Source organism: Musa acuminata, chromosome BXJ2-5 (assembly GCF_036884655.1).
Source record: "Musa acuminata AAA Group cultivar baxijiao chromosome BXJ2-5, Cavendish_Baxijiao_AAA, whole genome shotgun sequence".
NCBI lineage: Eukaryota > Viridiplantae > Streptophyta > Magnoliopsida > Zingiberales > Musaceae > Musa > Musa acuminata.
In genome coordinates, this window is record NC_088342.1 from 7,924,379 (window position 1) to 7,949,368 (window position 24,990).

General features: G+C 37.4%; 1 protein-coding gene across 2 annotated transcripts in view; it reads right to left on the reverse strand.

Annotated features, from left to right (window-relative positions):
• LOC103984533 (callose synthase 9) overlaps nucleotides 1-24,990 on the reverse strand; it is a 75,805-nt gene that overhangs the window by 521 nt on the left and 50,294 nt on the right. The window contains exons 38-51 of one of the 2 annotated variants that reach the window (XM_009402047.3): nucleotides 22,080-22,195; nucleotides 21,914-21,997; nucleotides 21,720-21,832; nucleotides 19,217-19,269; nucleotides 18,978-19,154; nucleotides 18,200-18,247; nucleotides 8,278-8,436; nucleotides 6,649-6,762; nucleotides 6,467-6,555; nucleotides 6,225-6,383; nucleotides 6,001-6,103; nucleotides 2,359-2,478; nucleotides 1,230-1,280; nucleotides 966-1,148 (exon numbers count right to left, since the gene is read on the reverse strand). In XM_009402047.3, the coding sequence (XP_009400322.2) occupies nucleotides 966-1,148; nucleotides 1,230-1,280; nucleotides 2,359-2,478; nucleotides 6,001-6,103; nucleotides 6,225-6,383; nucleotides 6,467-6,555; nucleotides 6,649-6,762; nucleotides 8,278-8,436; nucleotides 18,200-18,247; nucleotides 18,978-19,154; nucleotides 19,217-19,269; nucleotides 21,720-21,832; nucleotides 21,914-21,997; nucleotides 22,080-22,195 (1,569 nt within the window). The remainder of the gene's footprint in view (nucleotides 1-965; nucleotides 1,149-1,229; nucleotides 1,281-2,358; nucleotides 2,479-6,000; nucleotides 6,104-6,224; nucleotides 6,384-6,466; nucleotides 6,556-6,648; nucleotides 6,763-8,277; nucleotides 8,437-18,199; nucleotides 18,248-18,977; nucleotides 19,155-19,216; nucleotides 19,270-21,719; nucleotides 21,833-21,913; nucleotides 21,998-22,079; nucleotides 22,196-24,990) is intronic. The other variant, XM_065108487.1, reaches the window with a different exon arrangement.

Sequence of the window (24,990 nt, forward strand, 5' to 3'; positions counted from 1 at the left end):
GATGAGATAACAGCTAGCAACAAACTTAATGAGATGTAAGAAAATGTGAATGAATATGCACAATTTTAATACCAGAAAACATGCTGGATTTCCCTCGTGGGCTTTGCAAATGGATACACAGGCATTTTTATGTTCTGTTGGCTACTTTACTATCCTAGGCATATCCACAATTAAAAAAGAGTGGAAACTGTACGGACTACATAAGTAAGAAAACAAGCCGAACCATGTTACGAAGTCCAAAGCTATTTTTGTACCAGTAAAAATCAGATTATGAAAGATATTCCTTTACCAAATTAAATTGAAAATAACTACAGACATTTTGAGCATTCTGTTCTTAATCTTAATTAGCAAAAATCTGCCTGATCGTATGTATGCCAAGGTTTTTAATTTCGGGTGCCAGACCCATACCAATTCTGACCTGGACCAGTATGGGCCCAAGCAACATTGGCACACCATGTGTCTGCATACCGATATGCATCAAATCTTCGAAAAACCCAAAAAAGAATGAACAATAAAACATTACTACCCATTACAAGCCCTGTATCACACATGCTTGAACTGCACATACCGGATGATATAAGTCCTGTACCGAGCAGTTCAAGCACTTGACGAAGAAACCATCTAGTTTGTCATGATCCATGTGCCAGCAGACTGCAGACCTGTAAATACCGCCCATACCTAATTGGATGGGGCAGTATCGTTGCATCAGATCATTCTGAAGTGAATCAAGGCCAAATAGGACCTTGGTATTGCTGCAATATATGTTTTATTTTCCTTTTCCCTTTGGTTTAAGAAAACAGAATTTTTTTTTCCAGTTCCAGCATCCTGTTTTCTGCTGTGATGTAACAGCATAGTCTTCTCACATGAGTTCTGGGAGATGTAAATCATTAATATGGATGCATGCTTAACCAATTTTACATAAAGAAGGAAACAAATATTCAAGATTAGTGAAGCTACTGACTCACAGAAAGAATTCCCCATCCCGTGGGCACGAATGCAAGGATGCACGCAAAGATGTCTGGCACAGATAGATCAGTAACTGCAATTGCAACAGCTAGGCCAGCTAAGGCCATCAACAATGTAATGCTTTGAATTAGGCGCAGTGGCAATTGGAAGTTAACCCATGCCTTATTGCTGAAGGTGAAAACCTGATAAAGCAGAAGGAAAATTGCAAATGTCAATACACTATTTATAAAGACTATCTTGGCATTGCAAGATATCTGCACAACCTCAAAAAGGACAAACAGTGCAGCTAGCACAATCCATGACCAGCCATATACCTGCATAAAACAAATTAATAAATTACTGTATTAGTTAACCCAACAATTTCATTAATTAACCACAAAAAGGCACAAAATCTGTTAAGAAGTTAAAAATAGGTGCATATATCAACATATTATCTGATTTATTTCCGATGGCTTTTTAACCTAATTATATGAAGCAGAAGAAATGTGAAAAATTGTTCCACTAGCATCAAATACAATAAGAAGTGAATAATTAACTCATGCTTAAGAAGAAAACCTTGAGCATAAATTTTTTTTTATATGCATGAGTCTAATTTACATCAAGCTAAGCAAAACACAAGGTCCACATATCCAAGGCAACCAATTCAGACTCAGGTTAGCTCAACTCAATATTACTGTTTAGGCTTATAATTTCTACAATGAACCAAGGCTGACAAAAAAAAACATATATACATAAATTTTAAACCAAGCTCTGAAATAGACCAGGTTCAATCAAGTTTGTTTCATTTATGTTGCTACTGCTAGATGCATAGATCACTATTGTTACATCTTGACATGCAAACTACAGTGCATTCCATGTAATATGGTCATGACTATTAATGGCCAACAAGAGGCTAGTTGACATTCCAATGTCATAACATTGTTGCAGGTCAAGACATCATATGGTCCATGTGTATATGGAGTAACATCATGACTGATGCAAACAGGTGTGTATAAGGTATACAATAGATAGCTATCGATATGTTATTGCAGAGGTAAAAGTATGTTGGCTATGCTCATCAGTGCACATGCTACACATAATGACACTAGCTATCGATGTGTTATCGTGCCACTAGCATAATTACACGCACAACACGGATGCAAGTAACATAATGATCTGTGGCAGAACGATACAACAGCCAGCATGCCCCTCTATTGATCAACACTGATGGCCACATAACACACTGGTGCATTGGCGGCACAAGGATAAGCTGCTATGATATAGGCAACTAAACTTGACAGGAGACAAGCCGTTTACACAAAATGGCTGGTGAGACAAGATAGGTAATTCAATTTAAAAACATGTCACACAGTAGGAAAATGTTTGAAATTTAAAAAATTTCAAGTCCCTTACTGTCAAGGATGTATCTGTGCCAGATGCTTGCAGCTTGTATACAACACCATACTGGAAGATGAAAAATCTGCAGCTTACAATCGTTTCTAATATCCTTCCACGCAGTGTATGTATATGTGCCTGTATATTTATTTGGCAGCAAACCGTGAAAACCCAACAAGAAAAAAACATTTAATTTCGACAAGGAATTTTAGGATAAGATGTATGAAAGATAAAGCACAATTTGATGAAGTTACATAAAAGGAAATTACAATTTAAGCATGCACCTTAATAACATTCATAGCCCACTTCCAATACCATACCAATAAAAATGGGACAGTTTTGTGAATGAAAGTCAGTATGCACGATTGTTTCCTCCAAGCATTAAAATTCTAGTTCATTGATGAACAAAAAAACAATTTAAGGTATATTATATAAATAAAGGATCAAAAAGACAGTTGAAAAAAATGATATTCACAGAATAAAATTCTTCAAGAAAAAGAAATAGATTAGACAACATAATGATCAAAAGTTCATCCATGACAATTGGACTAATCAATATATTTATAAAAAAAAGTTCAAAAAGACCAGCACGGTGAAAATATGCCAGTAACGCTGGCATGATGCATGCAGAGATAACAATTCAGAAATATCAACCAACTGAAACAAGGTATGTCACTCTCAAAATTACAGTCTTATCCTTTTATACAACCCCTTCCACCAAAGAATTGATAAGAAACGTTCTCTCTGAAGAATTTTGTAATTCAGAAAACATTGTTTTGGTGGTTTTAGAAATTTTATGTGCCTACTGAATAGCTAAGAATTTTTTTTTGAAAAGGAAAGAAATAATAGACACCTCCCATGTTTGATCTGGTTGTGAAAGTGCATAAGGCTCCTACCAAAACGGGGTGCAGGAAAAGAATGTGTGCAATCTTACTTATACAGGCATAGAGACCGATTCCATGACCCAAAGGATGGTCACTTCAATTGCAAAGGAACAATCATATTACGACATCAAGGCCTAGCCTATATCTTCGATCTGATCATACTAACCAAATGAAAACACTAATATCGTTATTATTAGTTTATTGAAGATTCTACTTTCATTGTGCACACAATGGCAATAAAAAATATGAAAAAAATGATAGGAGGACCAAACGCACAAGCAGACATCCGATATTTTATACACCTAGAATTAATTTTCTCCACAGGACCCTATTTAGTTTTCCTAAAATTCATACTTACTTAAATGTTCCAAGGAAGATATCATGTCATCTATGGACTGGTACCCATTGTTAAGTTCATCCCTCAAAAGAAAATTTCCATCACAGAAGTAGCACAAGTTTTAATTAGCCGTCTTCTTTTATGGTGCATAAGACATGCTACAACTGAAAGAGACTAGCAGTCAAACAATAAGTTATACAATGACTGACAAAATGGCTCTGATTATTTCAAATCTGCTAGTAACAAACTTAGGGAAAGTTAAAGTTGTATTTAGCTCAAATAATAAAAAAATGAACCAACAAAAACAACAACAAAACTGTCAGCCCCACCAACTATCTGTGAGATTGGCTAATATGGATTTTTTGCCACCACTGATATATGTAAAGAATTATATCTCTAGTTAAGAGTTTTTATTTACAGTTTCTACTAGAGCAAAGTGATTATATGGAAGACTCTAATGTATGTAAAATAAACTACAGACTTACAGAGTACCATACGAAACAAAAAAAAAGAATTAGGCAATGCATACCGACAACCAAAAGACAACAAGAAGAAGCCGTATTGCGCCAACTATTAGGATCAGGTACATGGTCTCTTCCTGCTATTTATGTGAACTGAGAGCAATATCATTGGTCAAACTAAAAGGAAACATACTGTTTTTCATGATTCTAAAAAGTTCTATTAGGTCTTCCTCTACCTCTCCTTCCAGCACTAATTGTGATTGATTTATTAGATTTTCTTCTACCTCTCCTCACAACACTATCATCGTCAATCTAGGAATAAACAACTCATTTGTTATAGTTTCTAATTAGTCTCTTTTAGCCTTCATATACCTCCGCTCATACCATTATTCATAATTGATTTGCATCTACAGGTCTCTTTGGAACATGTTTATATCTTAAATGGTCGTCTCATTTTATCATCAACCAATCATTCACAAATGTAGATATTATTAATATAATCTTGTTTAGTGCCTGCACATGAATCTCAACATCCTTGGCTCCACAACACTTCTGTACATGTGATTTCCTACCAGATTAACATTCAGAACATAACAAAGTAGTTGGCCATACGATGGTTGGGTAACTTTTCAATTAACCCAAGACATACACAACAATTCCATAAATGATCCTCTCCAATTTAACCATTATCCTTCTTTAGTTCTGTGCACAATAGCTTCAACATAGATCCAAGAGAGAACTTTTACCTCTAGGTAGTTCTTATCTTCAAATTTTAACAATATTATACTCTCTTAGAAGTTGCACTTCATATATTTATCTTCATCCTATTTAATCCTACTCAAAATGTTTTAAATGGCAGTTAGACAAATTTTTTCAGTTTTCTCAATCCAATCAAGCAACAGGAACAAACAACCATACCAGTTAATATCTTTCATTTTCTTATTTTTATTATTCTTACAATGACACTGGTCAGCAGACATTAGTGTCCTGAATATGCCTAATTAAATCATCCATTATAAGGATTTAATGTGAATCCATGATGCAAACCTACAGTGACAGGAACTCAATAGAATTTCCTATTGTCTTAGCATAGTGACTACCCTTCCACACAATTTTTACAACATCATAACTGTTGCTTAGCCCTTCTCCCAAAACCACCATGAAATATCTTCAGGCACTATAACTTTCCATCAGCAAAATAGAAAAACTAAAGATACAACTAAGGTTCTTAAACTATTTTAAACTTCATTATATTAAGCCATGTCTATACCAATAATTTTTTCATAATCCTTAGCGATGATATTTAAACCATTCTAAAGCCTTCATTTTAAGGTTCATCTCATAATTCAAAATAAAAAATTAATCCCAAGTAAACTCTTCTTGACTAAACTAATGCCATCAACAAACCATCACATCCTCAATTGGGAAAGGTGTGTGGTATCAAAGTGACACTTGTTTACAAGAGTAGCCTAGACCGCTACAATCTATGGAAGACCTGGACAAAGGGCCTGTACAAAGAAGAAAAGGATAGAAAGGTATGAATAATATATCATCATCGCATGCAAAAAGATGAGAAAACTGGGATCACAAGCAACGCAAAAAAAGGTCTAAATTTGAAAATAAAGGCCGGTACGGACAGTATCATTCGAAATTAAAATCCTTGCCTAATATATTCATCCACTATAAGGATTTAATGTGAATCCGTGATTAAACCTAAAATGGTAGGAACTCACTAGATTTTCCTAGTTTTAAGTCTTAACATTAGTGACAACCCCATCACAACTTTTACAACATCATAATCACTACTCCAAAACCAACAATAAAATATCTTAAAGCACTCTCTATATTTTACCATCAGAAAAATAGAAAATTTAAGACACAACTAAGGTTCTTAAATTATTTTAAACTCGATTATGTAAAAATCCATCAACAGGCATCTGAACAAGTAATTTTGCATAATCTTGGGCCGTTAGCATACCAATTCCTCATCCCACCATGCCTCCCAGCTTTCCTCTCCCTTTACTCCAATTCCACCTCTATAAAATAGCCAATTTGTCCAATCTCGAAAGTCCTCCACTGTCCTGAACAATAGAAAATAGCTATATTGTAAACTAAGGCATCTTTTAGGCAAATGTATATGCTGAACAGAGTGGGAATACCATGGGATGCAAACTAATATTAAGACAAAGACATGATACTTACTTCTGCCACTCAAAACCAGATGGATTAAACAAATATGGAGCAAAAAGCCAAGATAATGCCATGATCCAACTACTAACAGAGAGCAAGATGTACGAAATAGCTCCACCACTGTTATAACCATATGCAAGGAATATTACCAACAAAAGCACAACTTCTAACCTGCAAGAGAAATATAGGATATTAAGATGAATTTCCTTATAATTATTGAAGATGAACCTTTAGTTTTGGGTAAGATTGCAAACCCCTTCACAAAATGGCTACGGGAGTACAGCCTATAATTTTCTGCAAACTTGATGTGACGAACAACAAAACCCCTACCAGTGGCACGGTACTGATATAAAGATAAACCAGAATCAATATGGTGAACATATTAAAGCAAAAAAAAATAATAATAATAAAGCAGTAGTGCACAAGAGATTTTTGCCTTAGCACCCCCATGGAGAATTGTTCTGCCAAAATAGTGTGTCCTTGTTCCAAGAGAAAATGTGAAAAAGACTGAGCAAAGCTGCAGCTGCATTGTTGTGAAGCTGACAACAGCCTGTACAAAAATTAACCACAAAATATATGTTTGTATCATCACGTTCTTAATAAAATTAAATAAGACTAACAAACAAAATAGTACATAAATTTCTATCAAATAAATTTACATGTTAACTTTAGAACCATGAAAAATCATGTAGAAGGATTCCTCCATGAAAGCATACAAACAACACTTGTCAACATAGCACAACAGCAGAAGTTCAGAAACGAAGTTTGACTAGATGAGAAAAGCTAAAGCCATCTGTGGGGAGCCAAACATATATCATAATTGGAAAAGTTCAACTAACTTTTGATATTAAGTGAATTCTCCTCTACAGGGTACTATCATGAGCAATTTAACTGGAGTTCAGGACATCTACAAAGAATCTTATTTTTCGTTGAACATAAAAAAAGTTACACAACAACAATGAAATTCTATCCACTTCAATAAATAACACTACAAGTGTAATCAGCAAGAACATTTTATTTCTTTGAGGACATATTACTATGTGGTTCCTAACATACATCCCCCCTTCTTAAGGTCCAACTGAGCAGCTGGCAAATTGATGATAGGCTTCTAAACACATCACATTTTGGCTGATCCATGGTTTGGTGCTTCTTTCAAACCTTAACTGGATTGGGAGAAACAATCATGATTGGTAATCCTTAATCAAAACTTCTAGATAATTAAAAAAGGTGTACCCAATGAACAATTGGAGGCTCCCGCTAATGTGGGATTTGCGGATGTCAATGTACATAGCTTTACCTTTAGATATTTTAAAGTGGCTGTTTCCGTGACTCGAACCGTTGTCTCCTAGGTCACAAAGGAGCAAGCTTACCGACCAATTCCAAATACTTATATTTTCAAAAGTTTTGGCCAATTTTGATGTTATTGGCCCAGGTAGCAAAAGATTGATAGGGTAACCATATAAAATAAAAGATTTATGAATATACAACTCTATTCCGAGACATGAACTTTGTCAGATTAGATACTGGTCATAAAGCAATTAAAATAAAGAAATGAGTTCTATTATTTTCATAAGTATTCATGCTTCTAATAGCATGCTTTTCTCTTTTCACTTTACACATCAGTACCACACTCCAAGATTCACTCACCTTTCGAATTTATTCACCAAAAGCTTCCATAAGAAAGGAACAATGATGTCAGAAAAAAATAAAAGAAAAAAAATGATAACATGCATTTATTGGACAATTGAATCTGATAATCAAACATAATTGATGTCTAAAAAGTCATCGATGTCTAAATAACCAGTTTTGCATTGAAATGACATTTCAAGGATGTCATAAGAGGTTATATCAAAATCTATACTTTAAGCACTTAAATCATTTCTACACATTTGGTACAGGAATATCATTGATATTCATTACTCAGGCCCTTTTTTAACAAAATTGGAAATTACACATTCTCAATTGTGTCAAACCATTATATTTAATAATTCTAAACAAATTAACCACTTCAACATCAACTACAATTTGCAAATATAGAAATGAGATGGGTATCAAAAGAGGATACCATTAGAAAACCATATTCCAGTATGAAGCCCAAAATCATTGGAACAGCAGTGAAGACTCCGATCTGAAACAGAAACTGTGTGTTTAGTGCAGCATCTAGGGCAGTGTTCTGTAATATGTCCGCCCGAATCTGAATAGCTTCACCAATGCCAGATAATGCCTGCATCAACAATTACCATATTCTGGTTTAAAAAAAACAGAAAAAGAAAAGAAAAAGGTAACATGTTCACCTAAGGATACCAAAAGGGTAATATGTTTACCAAAAATCAAATGAACTTCAAGGTTTAACAACAAAAGTTAAAGCTCAGCAAAATCTCCAATAGTAACAAATTGTCAGAAATGATAATATTGACAAAAAAAATCTAAATAAAAATAATATTGATTGGAAAAGAAAGCAACTCATTGCAAAAGGCTCCTGCCAATACAAATCTGCGATGGATCAGTGTAGGCAGTCTTTCTTCTACAAGTAGAAAGACTGTTTCTGTGACTCGAATCCAGGTCACCCAGGTCACGAAGGATTAACCATACAATTGTACTGAGGCTTGTGACTAGCCATTAAGTGAATTCAAACATAGCAAAGAATTTTGAGAAATAATCAAAACCTTATCCCGCTGATGAAGGCAACGGCTGTGTTTTGTTATCATTTCTTCCATTTGCATCTTGATGTCATATAGTTACTATTAGGAACTCACAATGCAAATGTGTAGCAATGCTTGTGGCACTGAGTTTTTGGTCTATCGAAAGAGAAAGTGACATGCCAAAATCATGTCCAACACATTATTGGACACATCAGAAACTTCTGCATTGCTGAATAATCCTTTGAAGAAATTCTTAGTGGCATTTATCTTGATAAATTTTGTCCGTGTAGATTCCCAAAGATAAGTCAATCAATGCTACAGCATATGATTCTTTATTTTTTAATAAGTTGTGGCAACAACTTCTCGATCATAGATTTTGCAGTATCTCTCTGTCCTGAGCTCTTTGGGGCTGAATAAGGTATTTCTTGTACCGTTATACTTTATTACTTTAGTGATAGGAGTTGGTATACTTCCCCACTAGGAAAAAAATGACAGATATATTAAATAGGAACAATTAAAAATCCACAACCAGTACCATCATCTTTTGCACTATGGATTCCTAGTGAAGGAAAAGGATGTCGACATAAAGTTCAAAGCTTAATAGGCTAGTTCAATTAATACTTTAATCTATATCCATGGACATTTCCTTGTTTATACTAACAAATATACTTCAAATTTGCAAATGTGACCTAATAGCATTTGCTATACCAATTAATTACATCCAACAACATGGACAAGGATCAAGTACGGATGTAATATATGGATACTTCAGAATACATATGATTTTATATTCAAACATATGAATGCCGATCCTTGAGAGACACTAATAGTTTATTATAAAATATAATTAAAGATTTAAAAACTCTTAATTTGACAACACATATAGCGTGTGGCAAAGGATCCATGTAACCAATCCCAAATAGTCAAAACATATAGGTTGTTGTTGTTGCTACTGCTTTTATCTTGTTCCATGAATAATTGATATATATATATATATATATATATATATATATATATATATATATATATATATATATATATATATATATATATATATATATATGTTGTATTCTTCATCCTCTGCTTCTGTGAATTATTTGTATGGATTACATAATTATGCTGATGTGTCTAATTGAAAATTTATGATTTGAAGTAACTTAAATATAATGTGTATGATGCAATTGTGTTATGTTTGATGCTTTTCTTTTCCTTATGTTCAACCTAATTTCATCCTCTGCTTCTGTGAATTATTTGTATGGATTACATAATTATGCTGATGTGTCTAATTGAAAATTTATGATTTGAAGTAACTTAAATATAATGTGTATGATGCAATTGTGTTATGTTTGATGCTTTAATTTTCCTTATGTTCAACCTAATGAGAAGTGATAAATAACAAGTGCATGATTATATTTATTTTTTCAAGATGAAACAAAGACGACGACAAAGTGCTCTAAGCTATATAAGAATACAAGTTTACATTAATATTTCCTTTGAAAATATCTAGTAATACTGCTTTAAACCATTTTCCATCATGGTTATCATTTATTCGTTTTGATATAAGAAAATAGAATAAAAAAATATGGTGGTCAGTTCTGTTGTTGCATGATATGAAAATATAATGATTAATCTTGATAGCTGCCTTCATATTCATTTAAAACTTTATAAAAGTGTACAACTCCTAATGCCCCTCTCCACCTAATATCTGGTTTTTACTCTAAGAACGATATCATTAAAGAGGATAAAAGCAAAACCAATTTCTTCAATCATTCATGAAGACCAATTCTTAACTTATGCTACTTAGATGAGAGGTATAGCATTGCAAACAAAGTGATGGTCATGGTCTATAATATGCCACTTAATTGCAAGGATAAGATCTGTTTCGTGCTTTCACGGACAAAGTTCTAAACAATCCCATTTTAGTTGGGTTTGGTGGCCTTCTTAGGCTTATAAATAAATGTTGTGTCATGTGAACACTTGTGAGAGATATTCGGTCTGTAGTGGACCATTTTGACCCTTTGTTATGCTAACTGTTCAGAGCTTGTAAAGTCTGTTTATAATTTACATTGTCTATGAAGTGTTTCCTAGAATGTTTGCTTGTGGATCCCGAGTGAGGCGCTTTCTCTAACCCGTTTTCTCTTTTGAATGTCCTAAGGGACCATGGGAGGTTTCGGGGAGGCTAACCTTTACGGGCGGACACGCAAGGGTGCCGCATGACTTAGGCAAAACCAACTAAGTCCGTGACAGATGGTATCAGAGCGAGACAAGCACTCATAGAAACACTTGACATGTAAACGTGGGGGACCTAGTGGGGCTGCGTTGAGGTCAACTAGCACGCGCGACCGTTTGGGGGAAAACGAGCATGGAGATGTTGGGAAAAGGAGTCGCTCAGAGGAGCGGGCATCTGAGAGTGGCATTCGGAGGAATGACCAACCCTTTGCGCTAGAGGCACCTCGAGGACAAGCAAGCTGGGAAGAATGCGGATGGCTGAGTTGGTTGGGATGGCTGAGTTCGAGCTACGACTCGACATTAACAACTACACTTGATGGTGCTAAGGCAAGCGAGGTGCTTGGTAAAGGATGAGACCATGCAAGGTGAAATGAGTTGCTCAGCGACCAAAAGAGTTGTGCAAAGCTCACAGAGGTGAGGGGAATTGCTAACTCGAAGAATTCGGTACTCATGCAAGGGCTTATATGCGGACGATGAAATGTTCGTGGCCATCCCAAGGCGATCGGAACTCGGCGCCATGGAGCATTGGAACTTTCTCTTCGACATGTGAAGGATACGTTCGTAGGAGGCTGAAGTGTTCAGCGAGTTCAATATGTTGCTAGGCCTTGAGTGGTGCAACGGGGGCTGTATTGACGTGGAGTCGCAATCTAGCAAGTGCATTTGCAGGAGGCAGAACAATGTACAGTTTGTTTAGCAAATCGAAGTAGTCCAAGGGGATGGTGGTCTCCGAAACTTTCAGAGAGAAAGAACCGAAGAGAGATGTTGCTCCAACGGGACAAATATCCAAGGGGGATAGGTCCCAGCTCTCTAGAGTGAGAATTATGTGCAACATACCGCATATGTTGAGGAGTACCAAAAAAAAAAAAAAAAAACTCCATGAAGTTCAATGGACCGAGCGAGCGGTGAGGAGCCTTCGCATGATCTCGCTTGAGAGAATGCATTGGTAGATGCATTGTGAGATCAAGTGGGAGAGCGACCCAAAGCAACATAAATGAAGACATACTTAGAGTCGATATGGAGATCAGACTCAAGGGAGGGTCACCATCAACTCAATGCAAAAACGAGGAGCGGAGTGACTTGGGTGTAACTTGACGAAGTACCCAAGCCGCATGAAGTGAGCCGACATAGAATATGGAACATGGAGCGAAAGCGCAGAGCTTTCCTTGGACAGAGGTCAAGGACATGAACTCCTGCAAAGGCAAGAGCAGGATCATATTGTTCGATGGGTCCTTCATTCTGATGGAGCGCACACATCTTGCATGGTGTCAAAGACGAAGGGAGCTTCTGGGCACATGCAACTTATCTCGGAGAAACATTTGATGGAAGAACTAAGGCGACTCAACTTGCGGAGGCGAAGTTGGGTTCAGAAGGCCTTGGCACGGGGTAAAAGGACGTGGAGACGAGTACTCTTGAAAAATATGTCATAGTGTTGCCATGAAGAAAGCGATGCGCAGTGAAGATTGTGCTGGTAGGGGCAGAGGCCCAGGATCCAAACAATGGTGCACTAGTTGCAGCGAAGTCGGTGGACTTCGAGAGTTACTAGGCGACGGACTGTCCTAGAGCAGTACTTCATCTTGGTGTGACACAAGGGCAGGTGGATGAAGGTCGATTGCCAAAGGAGCGAACAAAATCGAAGATGGAAGAGACCCTGCGATATATTGGTAGAGGCCACACATGGAGGGATCACCATTCGAGTTCATTCCACAAGGATCAGAATGCAATAGAGATATCACCAGGAGGCGATATGGTGCAGTGGATCGTGGTGGAACAGTTCGTGGCAATGCAATACACGATATTGTCCCGTGAGGGATTAGATCATACGGAGGTATAATTAGGAGCTACTAGAAGCTCTACTTCGGTTAACAACACGACGACAAGAAGAGCTATGAATTTAAGGAGTGAAGGCCATAGTACCACGGAGGCGGGTCTTTCGTGCGTGCATCGAATTTTGCATCGGATGAAAGCCTTGGTTATCAACAAATGGGGGCTGTGTTCCACCAAGGAAAAAGTTCGAATGCAAGTACCAATGAGTCCCATGGGAGGGACTTGATCATGTAGAGGTATGATCGAAGTAGCTGAAGAGTTGAACTGCTCCAGAGCTCATATTCACTTAAGGGAGCCCGGTATGTCAGAGGACAAGGTCGAGTAAACGAACGTTGCTACCAAGGAAGCTAAGGAAAACAGAATTGTGCAAACCCTATAACGTGATGGCAGAGGCCACACATGAGAGTTGTAGTCTGTCGTTTTATCGTCCAAAGGAAGCTGCTTGGAGAACACAGAGGTGTCGAAGCAGGGGATCGAAAGGGGCAAGGAAGCGACGACGAGTCCAGAGGGACTTAGCTACCCAAAATTAAGCATCAGTTAGAATGGAGATGGACTCGGAGGAGTGTCACAGAGACATATCAACTGATCGTGAAGAAAAGGGATGCAGACGCGAGGCGACGGATAGTAGAGCCATGGGCATGGCAGCGCCATGGTACCGCAGAGGCGAGACGTCCGTGAAAGTCATTGATCCCTTGCTCTCATGGAGGGAGAGCGCTTGGTCGTGAAAGGAGTCAAGGAGGTGGAGCATGCAGAAGCAAACTCTAAGTACCGAGACAAGGCTGAAGGGCAGAGGCCAAGGAACTTCGTAAGTGAAGGATTTCGGGTCATGCAAGAGTGCACGACCAAGGAACGAAGCAGGCAGTACGCGGTGCTGTATCATTGCTACTCAGTAGAGTAGGCGACAAGGTTGATAGAGAAGACGGTACAATCCTAGAGGCGACCAAATCTATTAAAGAATTACTCCAAGTTGGGGTGAAAACTTCTTGCATTCCAGAAGTTCGATGGCATTGAGAAGGTGAATCACAGTAGCTAACTTAATGCAAGGAGTGCAAACACTTCGAGTGCTTCAGAAGTATGAGCAAAGAGCAGACGAATGCCAGTAACCAGCTCGATGCATGGAGTACAACCCTTGAGGAGGCGAGCGAAGTCAAGTAACCATTGCCTTCTCAACTCTTAAGAAAATGGGCGAAATCGAGTACCCCAATTCTCTTAACTATCCAGTAGAGGAACTCTGCATAGGTTCAAAAACTCTTCGAAGATATTAAAAGACAATAGTTATCAAATCCTCACCAATGGTGATCAGTGCTACTGAGAGTAGATTATCCGCTTCATTTCCCAACAGAATGCCAATCGAAAGTGAAAGTGATGCGAATCTACTTGGAAGTGACAACTAAGTGAAAGAAGAGTCAATGAACAAATTTTGTGGAGGAAGGACCCAAAACTTTAGAAGTTTATGAGGCGATGCTCGTTAAAGCTCCAACAAGCATCCACACAGTTCAAGCAGCATGAGACATTTGAGAGACTGACGCATAGTAAGGATGGTCTTTTCCTTCATCTGGAGGATCCGCAGGAACCAACAGGGATCAACACAACTCAGCCAACCCCACACTAGAGCCAGAGTCATTGGCAATTTAACGTAGCATGGCGGATCAAAGGTTCGACTACTCAAAAACAACAGCAGAGAACAGCCGAGAGCCAAGAGGAACATTGCAGCTGGAGCAGAAAATTGAAGACTCAGCAAAGGCGAGGAGTTGCAATGTCGACAAAGGCTTCGACGAGGATATCGAAAAATAAGTGGGGGAGAATTTCACGGACAAAGTTCTAAACAGGATGTTTGATGTAATACTTGTGTATGTCCGTGTCTTTCTATTTATTCATGCTTTGCACAACATGTAGAGGTACGGTCGAAGGCTTAACATCCCCATTTTAGTTGGGTTTGGTGGCCTTCTTAGGCTTGTAAATAAATGTTGTGTCATGTGAACACTTGTGAGAGATATTCGGTCTATAGTGAACTATTTTGACCCTTTGTTGTGCAACTGTTTAGAGCTTGTAAAGTCTATTTGTAATTTGCATTGTCTATGAAGTGTTTCCTGAAATGTTTGCTTGTGGATTTCGAGTGAGGCGTTTTCTCTAACCCGTTCTCTCTTTTGAAAGTCTTAAGGGACCATGGGAGGTTTTGAGGAGGCTGACCTTTGCGGACGGACACGCAAAGGTGCCACACGACTTAGGCAAAACCAGTTAAGTCCGTGACAGTGCGCTAGATTAGCTTTTCTAAAGCGGAACCTAGAATGACCTCTCTCTCTCTCTCTCTCTCTTTCTCTCTTTGATCACAGTTTGCTCATGTCAGCCATTAGCCACAACTTATTTGGTGCTTCTCTCCTCTTTCTCCCCTCCTTTCTCCTTCTCCTCCTCAATGCCGACTGGTATGCCAATGTACCATGTGTGAGTACCGGTATATTTCTAGTGCTGCTGGGAACTAGCACACTGGTATGTACCAAACCCATACAGACCTACTTGCTTGGTAAAGATAAACATTATCTGGGCACGTGTACCCACGTGTAGATGTAATAAACTTGCTTGGTAGCTGAGTACTAAATGTATATTAACCTAATCAACCTACTTGCCTAAAAACTTCCTAAATTGTTAGATTGGACAGATGGCTAAACATATTTGAGCTATCTGTACTTTCTTAAATCCACAATCCCAATCTCATACTTTAGAGCAGGAACCTTTGGGTTTTAACAAGCACAGGGACTAGAAACTCCTTTGGTAATAAATAGGACAGACATATATGCCAATGATTACAAAGTTAGTGTTATCTAGATGAGACCCTGCAACACAAGACTAGGGATTCAAGTGAAATAATAGGACTCAGAAAGATAGAAGCATCAAACTAATGTCAAAACTATTTTCTAATGGTTTTAACCCACAGCAAAAGCAAACTTAGTCAACCTCAGGATAGAAATGGCCACAATGGTAGGAATGTTTAAACATAGATAGGTGAAAACTGCTTCAATGTATCATACTACTTTTAAATAGTTAATGTTTTACCCAAGGATTGAAATTTCAGTACTGAATCCATATTGGGACCAGTCCATGTCAATGTGCTGATACAGGGTATGCCAGCATGTACTGCAGTACTTCCTGCTGGGGGAAGGGTGTGTGTGAAGGAAGAAAAAGAGAGGAGAAGAAATGGAACAAAAGAGGAAGTAACAAAGATGAGGGTGCAGTGTCAGCGAGCTGCGGGCCATTGTGCGAAGGGAGACAAGCACATGGAAAGCAAAATTTCACAGCAGAGCCCTAGAACAAAACACCTAATTCCCTAAAGAAAAGAAAAAATCACGGCTGTTAAAAGCAAAAATAAACCAAACTGCCAGAAATGTGGCGGTCGGGATCTAGGCTCATAACCAAACCCATAAGTACGGGTAGGTACAGACCGTGCTAGGAGAAATTGAATTCCTTGATTTTATGAAAGGCACAACATGCACAACCTCTATACGGAGGCATCTTTTGTAATTTATTTATCATATCATTATGTGCTTTGAATACTTTCTCATATTTGCCATAATATTTTGCATAATCTTTAGTAGGATCTAACATTTGATGTGCTCACTTTTAATAAGAATTCACACGCCTTAACTCTCTTGTTTTCTTTATTATTGTCCTCCTTCAAATTCTTAGTATTTTACAAGAATTATTGTTGACAAGTACTTTGATAATATTATTTACCATTATTCCCCATGAAATAGATCGAGTTAATTTGAACAAATTATGTTTTAAACTATACAAGGAACAAGAACTAAAGGATGATCCTAGCATAGAAGGCTATCTAGTGATTGCACCAAGCCCATAGGACATAGAAGTCAATGCATTTATGAGATTGCATATCATCAATCATAACAAATATTAGAACACAACAAATCACTTAACAATTGCCACTGTGACAATTATGTGAAATCAATAACTTCTAGCATCATATGTTCATTCTTGTATAAAGTTATCCATATTAAATATATAAAACAATATTGTGATTTCATATTAAGGACAATGAAGACCTAAAAATTCTCAATCAAGAAACACAATTTCGTCCAGACCATTGAATTAATAGTCCAGGCATGAATCGGCATGCAAATCACCCAACTATGGGGTAGATCACATCAGGTACAAGGGTTATTGCCTGATACAAGCTTGGTAATGGGTGTGGATGAAGCGGTAAGCCAATTTTTTGTACTTTTGAACCCTAAAAAGTATAAAATCACTTTAAACCCCCATATCTCCCTCCTCCCTTCTGCACTTACCTCTCATGATCTACTCCCACGTCGTACATAGCTTGTCAGTGGTACTCTTCTCCTAATCTGCATCATCTGCCATTGTCTTCTCCTCATCCTCTTCTCTATCATCCCCTCCACTTCATTTCCCACTCCCCCCTTCAAGTATAATGGTGGCGTCATGTTAGCATGTCAATATGTAGATTGAGACCAGACCTATACCAATCAAGCCAGTTGCTAGAATACTCAAAATTGCATGCATTGCTATGAATCATACATAGTCCCAATGTCATTCAACCAACTGCCTTCATTAAAAGATACAAAGAAATAATTAACTTGTGACGATTAATTAATCTCAAATTTGTTTAATTCTTGATTTTTTATGCTAAATTACTTGTACCAAAAAAAGAAAAAGAAGTTTTTGTGTTACATTGTCATTGATCACATTTAAGTTGACCAACTTCATCCAGAACATGATCCGCAATAGAAACTATAAAATATTATCTAGTAAAAGATGAATGCTTCATAAGGTAGAAATACAACTTTAGGAAACTACAAGAAAAGCATAAAATCAGGAAAAGATTGGAAAAAATTACAACAAAGCATAAAAATAAAGTTTACACAAAACAGTGTATTTCTCTAAGAAGCTCCTGTTCTACATACCAATCATATTTTATGTAGAAACCTTCAGCTTGTTGAACTTCATTAACTATAACTTAGAAAAAGGAAGCACCATCAAAATGTCTAATGGTAGACTTATCAACTGCATGATCATGCAGTTTAACGACCTATACATTTATAAATTTAAATGTCAAATCAAATTTCATGGGTCACGCAAAGTACAGTTAATTTATTCTATGACCAATGCAATCAAATACTGTTGGCTCATAGGACAGAACTGTTTTGTCATTTTCAGCATGAACAGAGCACATATTGGTTGCTTGTTTCCAATGTATTGAATTTATAAACCATCACTTTGTATTCACAAATCTGAAGTTACATTGGAGAAGGCAAAGAAACATACCAAATAAGTTTTCCCATATAAAAATATGTACACTGTCAGCACAGTTAACTGCAATGAAAAATGATATTTAGAAGTTACTATTAGAGAAAAGAGAGAATAAAGAACACTGCAGACACAAGAACAAGCAAGAGCTGCCATTAGTTGAAACAAAAGAGTAGATGCAAAGAAAATCTCAATTAGAAAATATGAGACTTATTGCCAAAAACTCGATTCCGTAAATTCTTAACTATAATCACGCAGGTTGTAGATAACCCATTTTTGGATCATATAAGTGAAACAAAGTATTATTCAGAGTTCATGTGGTTAAAGATACCTTATGAAATATACAAAACATGATTAAGATGCCTTATGAAATATAAAAAATGCACAAAGAAGAACTAGTTGCATGCCTATTGAAGCATGACAAAGTAAGACTGATTTGTCAACATGGAGAACTAGATTTAGAGAAAAAAGATGGACAAAAGAATTTGTCATACTAATTGATATGTATCAGATCAGTCAAATCGTACCATGCCCAAGTGGTACAGGCATATGCCTTATCAAACTGCGCCAAAATTATGAACCTATGACAACCAAATTTTGGCCTGTATTGATCAGCACAGGGAAATGCTGATCAGCATGGCACAAAATCATGACATGCCAGGAGGTGTTAGCATGGCTGTTTGCCACAAAATGATGGTTCCTAAAAGAACGGAGCAAAAGCAACCTTTTTAGGCAAAATGTGGACTTAATAGCCTATCCATGAGACCTTAATACACAGTATTATATGGGAACATACCATTGTACAAAAGTAGAAACCCACGGTTGTAACATAGAAAGACATCATTCGGAAAAAATCAAAGAGCTGGCCGAGTCTGTAAACATCCCTACTGAGGACTTGTTCACCATTGCCTCCTGCAACCTTCCCTTCAAATAGTGCAATCTGATTCAAGCCAACATCTCTTCCTTTTCCAACCTGTTAGCACAATACAACTCAGAATCCAATAAAATAAACTATTTTCAAAATATAGAGTTTACCTGAATGTACTCGTGATGAGTGATATTGCCCTGCCGCAAAGTTGAATTGAAACCTGAAGGCCATAAAGTAGTGATACTGATCTAAGTGGCTATTTTGAAGAAGATGAACATCACTTTGCTTAAGAACTCGGTCAAAAAACACAAAAATGGAAATATAATGGAGCATCAAATTATGTTGCCTAATAAATGTATAAAACTATAAATTTTACAACATTGCACCTATGAATTACATACCTCGAAGCATCGTTTCAGATCTCGATATAGGACCCATACTGATCTTTGGTTGTATTGACATAGATCTAGTACATACGAGTAATGACATACGGTATGCCAGTGTACCAGTTGGCACTGAGATATCTGGATACAGGAACCATATGGGATCCATAGCGACCTAATGACATATGGTATGCCGGTGTACTGGTTGGCACCGAGATATCTTGATACAGGACCCATACTGATCTCTTGTTGGACCGATATGAATCTTCTTGTTGGACCGATATGAATCTAGTACGTACCAGCCTATTGGCATATGGTATACCAACATACCCGATTGGCATCGAAATGGGGGGAGGACATAAGTATGAAGAAGATGAGGAGAGGAGTACGAAAAGGAAGAGGAGGCACATGAGGAGTACTGAAGATGGTGATGTAACATGCATTGGGAAACAGTGGGTGGTAGTGGCACGAAGTTGGTGCCCTATGGCAGAGGGAATCAGGATTGGGGTAGAGAAAGAGAGAAAGAGATTATAAAGACACCAATCGCTGTTGAAACTCGAAAATAAATTAAAATTGGATTAGGTGAAAGAGCTCCATTCAGGTGTTAATTCTTTGTCGGACTGGCAAATGCCAGTTGGTACAAACCAATTTGACTGGTTTTTAGTACCGTGCCTACAAGGAAATAATAGCCTCATTAAACTAGGTTTTGTGATGCCGAATCTGAAGAAATTCTAAAGGTAACAGTAAAAATCAAATAGCAACAAAGTTGAAATGCAAAAAGTTGTATGGGGTTTTGAAAGAACATATCAACTGACTATAATATGCAGATTAAGCTCCCTCCCCCTCCATTAAGTTTACCATGCAACGGAGTAAATCTTAGATTAAGATGTAATTATGTAAATATGTTCTACAAAGAATGTCCACTTATTGCATCACCCTACCAAGACAGAGCAGATCCAGCGGACCTACAATCTTTATGGTTATTGGCCAGTAAACTAATTATGGCAATTGATGCCCATCTGACCCATACAAGTCAACCTCAAGAAGAAAAGAAAGAAAAAAGGAACCAATTTGGCAATATAGTTGATCTGGACTGATATATATTAAAAATCAAATGGTAGATTCCAAAACTGACCCAGAGCGAAGTCCAATCTGAGAAGATAATTCATAGCCAGAAAGAAAGAGAATTAAAAATGAGAAGAACCACATAATTACTTTTTTTGGGTCACCTAGAATGAAAATGAGTACCATAAAATCTAAAGTTAGCATCAAGATTTTAACAGAGTCAATAAAACTGAATGTCAGCATGAGGTGGATTTAGCAAATGGCTCTTTTGATTACATATATCCAGGAATAACGGAGTCAATATAGAAACTAACTTCTTTCCAATCGTATGTGTGCAATGATTAAGAAGTTGCTGTTGAGTGCATAAAAATAGGTGGCCTAGGTAGTCGAAGATAAAATAAGCAACCAAAATGGTTAACTTAGTTTAGTAACTGCAGAAGGAAATTTCAGCATGTTCTTCTAGTTCTTGTACATAGGGAGATAATATCTCTGCTCTTAAACCCGTCAAAAACCATGTCCATTCGACAGATGATTCAGGTGTTTCATCAGTAAGCACAGGTGTTATAGTAACTTTTTAAGTCATCGAAACTACCAAAAGAAGGCTCATGTGAGTATACAGTAAAAACCAAGAGGATCTATAACCATTAGCATAACTTTTGATGGCAAACTAGAAGGAGCAAATCATCAAGTGAAACAAGATACAGCATATTAGCACTTTTGGGAAGTCCCTTGTCCTTTCCAAACTCATACTATAGGACAAAAAATACAGTTTGAAAAGTGTAACAAACCATGATCCCAGTTTCGCTACCTTTGGTACCATGCCATCAAGGACTAAGTATTTCACTACAATAATAGCCCAAAATGTTCCTAACAATGTCACACATACCAGTCCACCTGGGAACCAGGACCAGACCTCCCAGTTTCCAGCTGTAATATTTAAATCCACAGAATCATGATTTAGACCCTCCGAAATAATTGACACATGACTTGAATTTAAGAATAGATTGAAAACTTATAATTACATACAGAATATATAGTCACTACATCTTACTTTTCAACATACACACATGCATGAATATATATATATATATATATACATATATATCACAAACTATGTATTTGTATTAAAGAAAATATATACACAATCAAAGAAATTAGTAATTCCAGAAACAAATGGACAAACTACCACACATAGCACTGAATCAATGGAAGGGTGTTATACCTGCATATATATCTTCACTGATGTTTATTATGCGGGATGCCTTGCTGATACCACCTCTTGTTATGTGAAAAACTCTATCAAAAACATCCGGATGGCCATAATGCATCCGCACTCTATAAATAAAGTAAGAAAAAAATTTCAGAAAAGATGTAATCAAGAAAGGAAAGAAAAAACTACTAGTAATTAAGGCTTACTTTAATGGATTAGCAAGTACTCGTTGACCAAGAGTTACAAAACTTGTCTCTTGGTTGGACATGAACGAAGCCAAGGATGAGACACTGGACAGCAAATTACCAGGAAAACTTAGACATTCAACACAGTGCATAAGAAAAATGTAATGCAGAAAAATCACCAATATACCTGCCAGTAAAGACATGTTCTCTGACACCTAAAATTGTTGGTTTATGTTTGCCATGATCACAATGGAACTCCTCAAGAAGATTCCTCATCTTCAAAGCTTCTTCGAAATAGTTATCCTTCAAAACAAAACCATAAAAGATCAAAAGAAATAAGTCTATAAGGTAAAGTTTGTTATATTCACTTGCAAATGAAAAATTACTTGCACTAAGAACAGCCTAATTTAACCATGTAATTAATCAACAAAGGATTTTTGAACGTATAGCCCTGACAAAATGAGTAAATGATAAATTGCATCTCCAGAGTGTCACATTGCATTCATAGCATGTAAAATCCTGACTCCTAGCACAGATCTCCATGCGATCAAGAGTGCTTATTAAGGGTTGTTTGACCAAGAAATTTTAGTTGACTTTAACCACACTCCGAATGAACGAACTATAAAGTGCTACTCTTGACCAACTAACTGAAGGGAGACAATTTTTTAATACACTTTCAAACTATAGATTTTACAAAACTATTCGTCAAAAGGTACAAATTTCACAAGAATAGCATTCCAAGATTCTGAAACATTCTGAAGATTAACTCTCAACAGTGTATTAAGTGGAAGGGTCTATAGTTGTCAGTAACCATGAAATTGTCACCTTTTGAAATCAACATTAGGCTCATTTTTAAGGGTATTATATACAAAGATATTATAATTGTTTGGCCTAATTATCATAACTTGCAGTTTGGGTACCAAACCCATGCTGGTCCATGGCTGAACTGGTACAGATCTGATTCATATTGGTATACCTGAACCAACACTGGGCCATTTTTAAGGGTATTATATACAAAGATATTATAATTGTTTGGCCTAATTATCATAACTTGCAGTTTGGGTACCAAACCCATGCTGGTCCATGGCTGAACTGGTACAGATCTGATTCATATTGGTATATCTGTACCAACACTGGGCCGTTATGTACCATGATAGCAAGAAGGTGAAGGAGGAAGTAGGCCTGCATCAGGAGTTGCAAATGTCCATGTCTCATGTCCTGCTTGCAAATCCCATGTGGTAATCTTTAGATTCTTAGAATATACATATAAACTGAATCAGACCACCCAGAAGGGACAGTCCGCATCTCAGTTCATGCTTGGCCTGATAATATCAGCTGGTATATACCAGTCCAAGCGAAATCATTTTCTCTCCTACCAATGACCTTTTAACATTGGCAACTTTAAAACTAACTGCTAGGGCATTTGAGTTATGTATCAAAGTTTTTGAAGGTGTTAGCAATTTGGAGGCATAATTCCACAACATTCAACTAGTATAGGGGTATAATGCAGCAAAAAAACAAAAGAAAACTCCAAACAATTAGTACCACAAGATCACCTTATGCATAACACCTATGCCTGTCAATAACTATTGTACTAGATTAGCACATTCCAAGGCAACATGTAAAGCAACACAAGAAGAACAAAATAAGGAGACAGACAGATGATTAATAAAAAAGCACATAGATAATCGATTGGCATCTTCTGCAGTAAGGCCTTTACCTCGAGTCACAGCTTGAGATATCAATATGGACCATAATATCAACTGCTGGCTGTACCAATATGGATCCAGTATGTACTAGTGTACTGACACAGTATAACAACACACCAGTTCCCACCAAGCAACAAAATCAAGAAGAGAAGAGGGGAGGAGGGGAGGAGAAGGACAAGAGGAGGAGCAGGAAGAGGAAGGGTAGGAGGAAAAGCAGACAAGAGGAGTCACAGAGATGCAAAGGATAACCAGACGGAAGAGATGGGGCAGTGGATCAACAATGGCAAGGCATAGCCATGACAGAAAGGTGGCAGAATGACGTAACAAAGAAAGGGAGGGGAAACTGATAAACAGGAAGCAGGGAAATAAAAAAGGGAAAAAAGGAGAACTGTTGTCAAAGGCGCCCGATACTAATGTTGTCAAAGGCGCTAGGTGCTAAAAAGTACCAAGGTTCCAAAACGTTCAAAATGGTAATGGTAATGGTAACGGGAGAAAAGAGAGTGAGGAACAAGGGAAATAAAAGAATAGGGAAAAAAAGGTGACAGTTATCAAAGGAACCAAGGTAATGGTAATAGCAGGGTTCGTCTGGAGGTGGTCACAATGGCGACGTAGAAGCTAGGATTTCAATCATGTGAGGGGGGTTGATAACACGAGGGGGATGGGAGAGCTCTTAACTTGATGAATTGGTTGGGTCGAACCAATTCATCAACTCTGATTGCGAGAGTCAAACGAATCAAGTCTCTCGATTTGGGCTCAATCTGAGCTAGATTTGAGGTCAGTTGGAGTGGGCTCAATCTGAGCTTGATTTGAGCGCCTATGCTAGGCCAGGCAAGCACCTGAGCTGCATGAAGACGCTCGCCTAGGCACCACCTGATCAAATCGCCTTGCTTGGGTTCATTGCAAGGCACTCGACGCTCGCTGAGCGCTCAATCACCTCTTGAAACCATTGTCTGGTGCCCAGTTTTATTCACAAAACCAAACAATAACAGGTGACAACCCTGTTTGAAATGGACTGGCCAGAGTCATCCCAGTCTAAATCTCATTTTCTGGTTGGACCAATATATTGATCGATCAGACTGCGATTTTAATATCTTGCCTCACTCGCCCATATCCAAAATGTAGCATGATAATGAAATAAAAGGAGGCATACAAGTATTTGCACAATCATGCAGGAACAATTGGCAGTGGCACAATACGACATGTATTGGAGTAGGCCTACTCATGATACTAAAGCACAAACATATCCACTTTTTTCAACAAAGCAACAAGCATCTTGATTCTTGCATAAACTAAAAAAAGATGAACAAATACTCTAGGAAGAGACTTCGTAAGCTTATACTGAAAATCTTAAACAATTTTCACAAACCATAGGTACATTAAAACTTGCTT